General features: G+C 35.4%; 2 protein-coding genes across 2 annotated transcripts in view; both read left to right on the plus strand.

Annotated features, from left to right (window-relative positions):
* Nucleotides 1-5,000, plus strand: part of LOC119597076 (pro-resilin-like) — an 11,271-nt gene that overhangs the window by 1,407 nt on the left and 4,864 nt on the right. The window lies entirely within an intron of this gene.
* Nucleotides 2,849-3,579, plus strand: LOC119597079 (pro-resilin-like; the record flags this gene model as incomplete). The annotated part of the gene is given in 2 exon segments (XM_037946540.1): nucleotides 2,849-2,914; nucleotides 3,185-3,579. Coding segments are annotated over 2 exon segments (384 nt in total), but the record flags the coding sequence as incomplete, so codon positions are not given.

Below are 5,000 nucleotides of genomic sequence, written 5' to 3' on the forward strand. Positions count from 1 at the left end.
TGGTACCTTTTTGTCGAGCTACCGTCATGCGATGTTTCCCCACAAAGCATTTTTTAAGCTAACATTTTATCGCGATAGTTATAGTCATTTCCTCTGTCCAAACGGACACTCCTCTGGGGATCCACGAGTCCGGGAGCCAGTACACTTCCAATGGGCCGTAAAGCACGACGACTCCGGCAACGACTTCGGACACCAGGAAGCCCGTGACGGTGAAAAACACTCAGGGATCCTACTACGTGCAACTCCCGACGGCCGCCTTCAGACTGTGAGATACGTCGTGGACGGCGATGACGGCTACGTGGCCGATGTCAACTACGAGGGCGAGGCTCGTTTCCCCCCCGCTCCTACGAGTCTGCTTCCTTCGAGTCCCGCGAATACAGGCCACGATATGTCTATGACCCCAAACGAGTCCAAGTAAAGATTCTTCAAGAGTATCCTTATGGTAAAACATTAAAACTATTTATTATTTATAAATAAACTTGCATATTAAAAAACATTTGGGAAAATCTTTTTGAAATCCTAAACATACGATCAATCAGTCCACTTCAATACTTTACCCTTAAACATAAGAGCAAAGAACTTTTTTTAATCAAAGCTTTAGGGTTTGAACACAGCCACATTGCCCGAAAAAAGGCCTATATTTAAAATCAATTAAGAAGGCCCCATTTTGTGTGTGTTCCCTTATATGTGTTGTGTATTGCAGACATTGTTTTTTCTTACTATATTTCATCGACTATGCACGCATACACTAAAATATCAAAACGCAAGTGTGTGTGTAAACCTATCCTGGGCCAAAAGCAAAGAAAATGCTGAATATATGCTGCTGTTCATATGCCATGTGAATGCGCGTACTCTCACACACACACGCACATGAACCCCGCACACACGCACACACCAACACCAATACACACACGCACAAATACACACAAACACAAACATTTGTAGGTGTATATACATACATATGTAGGCATATATATCATATATACATACATGTATGCACACATACACATAGGCATATGCATATAAGATGAAGGAACGCAGTGATCCACTTTATAATATATATATATATATATATATATATATATATATATAAAATATTATATATATATATAATACACGTGTAAATATGTATATATATATTATATATATTATATTATATATATATATATATATATATATATATATAATATATAATGTATATATATATATTATAATATATATAATATATATATAATAATATATAATTTTAATTACATATATCTCCCGGACAAGGATTTAAAACCCTCTCACAGGGGGCAAGCACCAACGGAAAAATCAACCACTTTCAATATTCGACGTCTAAAATATTTCTATCAGGGGTTCTCTAACCTTTTGTACATTCCTGCGGGATAGTGCAATGATCACAAATTTCTCGAGAACAGAGAATTCAAAATTGTTTCTTAGACCAAAACTGAAAATCAAATCATTGTTCCTCTCATTGCAATTGGAAGCAAATCATCATTCTTTGGTAACTGATAAAGTGTGGACATTATTTTTGTATAATTAGTAAGAAATAAGTTTTTTATTCTTTATTTTTTATCAAATGTAAGGGACAGCACCTGCATCTTTCAGCTGGTTCCTGGATTTGCTTGTTACCAAACCGGAAAGCGAAGATGACCACCTCGCGACAAACTGTGGCTAAAGATTGACCGTTTTAAGAATTCTGTGAGAAAGGGATTTTCTTTCACCAGTTTGGCGTAAAATGTATCAAACTCTTCAAACTGTTAATTCATTTCCAAGGTTTTTCTTCTCGTAATGGAATAATTTTGGGTTTTGTTGCTGTTCCTGTCCTGCGGTACTCCTTTATTCATTTATTTATTTAGTATGATTATTCATCAATTTACTCCGGGACATTACAGTTAGAAAATGCCGCCCCCCCCAGGAAACTTCATTACACCCATATATATATATATATATATATATATATATATATATATATATATATATATATATATATATATATTCGGATGTAAGTATATATATGTATACACACAAACACACACTCACATTTATATATGCGCATATACTTATATATGTAGACCGATAGATAAATAGATAGATACACGCAGACAGTCACACACAATCAAAATGTATCAATATCAATGGCTTTGCCTAAAAGCAAGAATGGTCTTGGCCCTTTTAAGTCAAGGTCACCGTAATATTTAATCAGTCTAATTAGAAACGCGTAAGGTTACCATGGAACACATTCAGACTCAAACGATCAAACAATGAAACTGAGGGTATGGACATTTTTGGTATACAGTACATGTCTGCGTCATATACATTTGCTTGTATGTTTAGCCATATATTTACGTCTAGGTGTCTTTGTATCTATATGTGTGTGTGTACATGTGGATTTGCAGGAATAAAGATATCCACGTGTAAACCCTTTCATTCTCACTTTCTCTAACTCTATCCTTATTTTTTTTCCACAATTTCATTTGACCTGAGTGTATGTGTTTATTCATTTCTATTTATAGCAGCAGGTTATAGTAACATAGTGTAAGACGTGTGAATTCAGTTCTGTAATCAATCAAGCTCCTCTCAGACTTGCAGTAACACTTATAAAACGTTGTCCTTGAGCGACCTTGCGCCACGTTTGCGCTAGTGTCGACAGTATATAATGTTCAGCAGTCGATAGACCGGTATCAGTAGCTTCTGAAACACTTGAACATGAACACCAAGGCATGTGAACCTTATAGTTTTGTATATAACGTATTATGCCTCAGATATATTTGTAAAAGGTCCTTTTTCTCGTCGAGCCTTATCTAAATATCTTATCTTAAATTTCTTATTTCAGGTCTTCATACTTCTGGGTCTGGCAGCCATTGCTGCTGCAGACAGTTTTGAATCCTATGAATACAGGCCACCACAGGTTAGTAATTCTAATAACTGAATATCATATATTTGATAAAGAATATCAGATATCACCTTCAAAATCTGTGTTCTTAGTGATTCAGCTGGACAAGGCACCTAGTGTTCTAAATCTTAAGTTAGTCTGGTGTGTTCCTACCACACAGGAGGTGGCTACCTACTTTGATGTCGAGGCTAGCCGTCATCCGATGTTTCCCCACCACAGCATTTTTTAATGCTAAACATTTCTTATCAGCGATAGTTATAGTCATTTCCTCTGTCTGCAAAACAGAGACGCTCCTCCGAGGAATCCTACGAGTCCGGAGAGGCCAAGTACGACTTCCAATGGGCCGTAAAGCACGACGACTCCGGCAACGACTTCGGACACCAGGAAGCCCGTGACGGTGAAGACACTCAGGGATCCTACTACGTGCAACTCCCCGACGGCCGCCTCCAGACCGTGAGATACGTCGTGGACGGCGATGACGGCTACGTGGCCGATGTCAACTACGAGGGCGAGGCTCGTTTCCCCGACTCCTACGAGTCTGCTTCCTTCGAGTCCCGCGAATACAGGCCACGATATGTCTATGACTCCAACGAGTCCAAGTAAAGATTCTTCAAGAGTATCCTTATGGTAAGACATGTAAAATTATTTATGTATTTATAAATAAACTTGCATATTAAAAATAATTTTCGGAAATTATTTTGAAATCCTAAATATACGATCAATCAATCCATTTCAATACTTAAATCTTAGACATAAGAGCAAAGAACATTTTTAATCAAGACGCTATAGGGGTATGGCTCAATTTTGAACACACCGCCAAATAAAAGGCCTATATTAAAATTAATCAAGAAGTCCTCATTTTGTGTGTGTTCCTCTATAAGTGTGTGTATTATAGAAATTTATTTTTCTCTCAGTATGTTTCACTGACCGTGCACGCATGCACTCAAATGTAAAAACGCATGTGTGCGTGTAAACCTTATCCAGGGGCCAAATGCAATGAAAATGTACGAATATATGCTGCTGTGCATATGCACATGTGAATGCGCGTACTCATACATACACACACACACATACAAATATGTATGTGTGTATATATAAATTTATATGCATATATATCATATATAGATACATGTATGCACACATACACATGAATACATATAAGATGGAGGACCGCAGTAATACACTTTATAATATATATAATATAATATATTATAAAATATATATATATATATATATAATATATATACTATTATATTTATATATTTTATATATATATATATATATATATATATATATATATATATCCTATAATATATATATTATACACATACACAAGGCGGCAAGCACCAAACGGAAAAAAATCAAGCCACTACACTATTCGACGTAGCTAAAATATTGTCTGACGCAGGGGTTCTCTAACCTTTTGGTAACATTCCTCGCGGCATTAGTGCAATAGATCACAATTACTCGAGAAACAGAGAATTCAGACATTGTTTCTTAGACCAATAACTGAACTAAGCATCGTTCCTCTCATTGCAATTGGAAGCAAAGTATTATTCTTTGGTAACTTGATAAAGAGTGGACAATATTTTTGTATTATTAGCAAGAAATAAGTTTTTTATTCTTTATTTTTAACAAACACCTGCGTCTTTCAGCTGTTTCCTAGCTTTTGCTTGGTTACAAATGAAAGCAGAAAGACCAGCCTCGCAACAGAGCTGTGGCTAAAGGGATGACCGTTTTAAGAACTCTGTGAGAAAAAGGGATTTTCTTTCACCAGTTTGGCGTAAAATGTATTAAACTCTTCAAATTGTTAATTAATTAATTAAAGTTTTTCCTCTCGTAATGGAAGAATTTCGGGCTTTGTTGCTGTCCCTGTCCTGCGGTACTCCTTTATTCATTTATTTGTTTAATATGATTATTCATCAATTTTCTCCGCGATATTACCGTTAGAAAATGCCCCCCCCCCCAGGAAACTTCATTACACCCATATATATATATTATTATATATATATATATATTATATATATATATATATATATTATCTATATATATTATATACATATATATATATATATATATATATATATATATATATATATAT

This window comes from Penaeus monodon, chromosome 38 (assembly GCF_015228065.2).
Source record: "Penaeus monodon isolate SGIC_2016 chromosome 38, NSTDA_Pmon_1, whole genome shotgun sequence".
Classification (NCBI taxonomy): Eukaryota; Metazoa; Arthropoda; class Malacostraca; order Decapoda; family Penaeidae; genus Penaeus; species Penaeus monodon.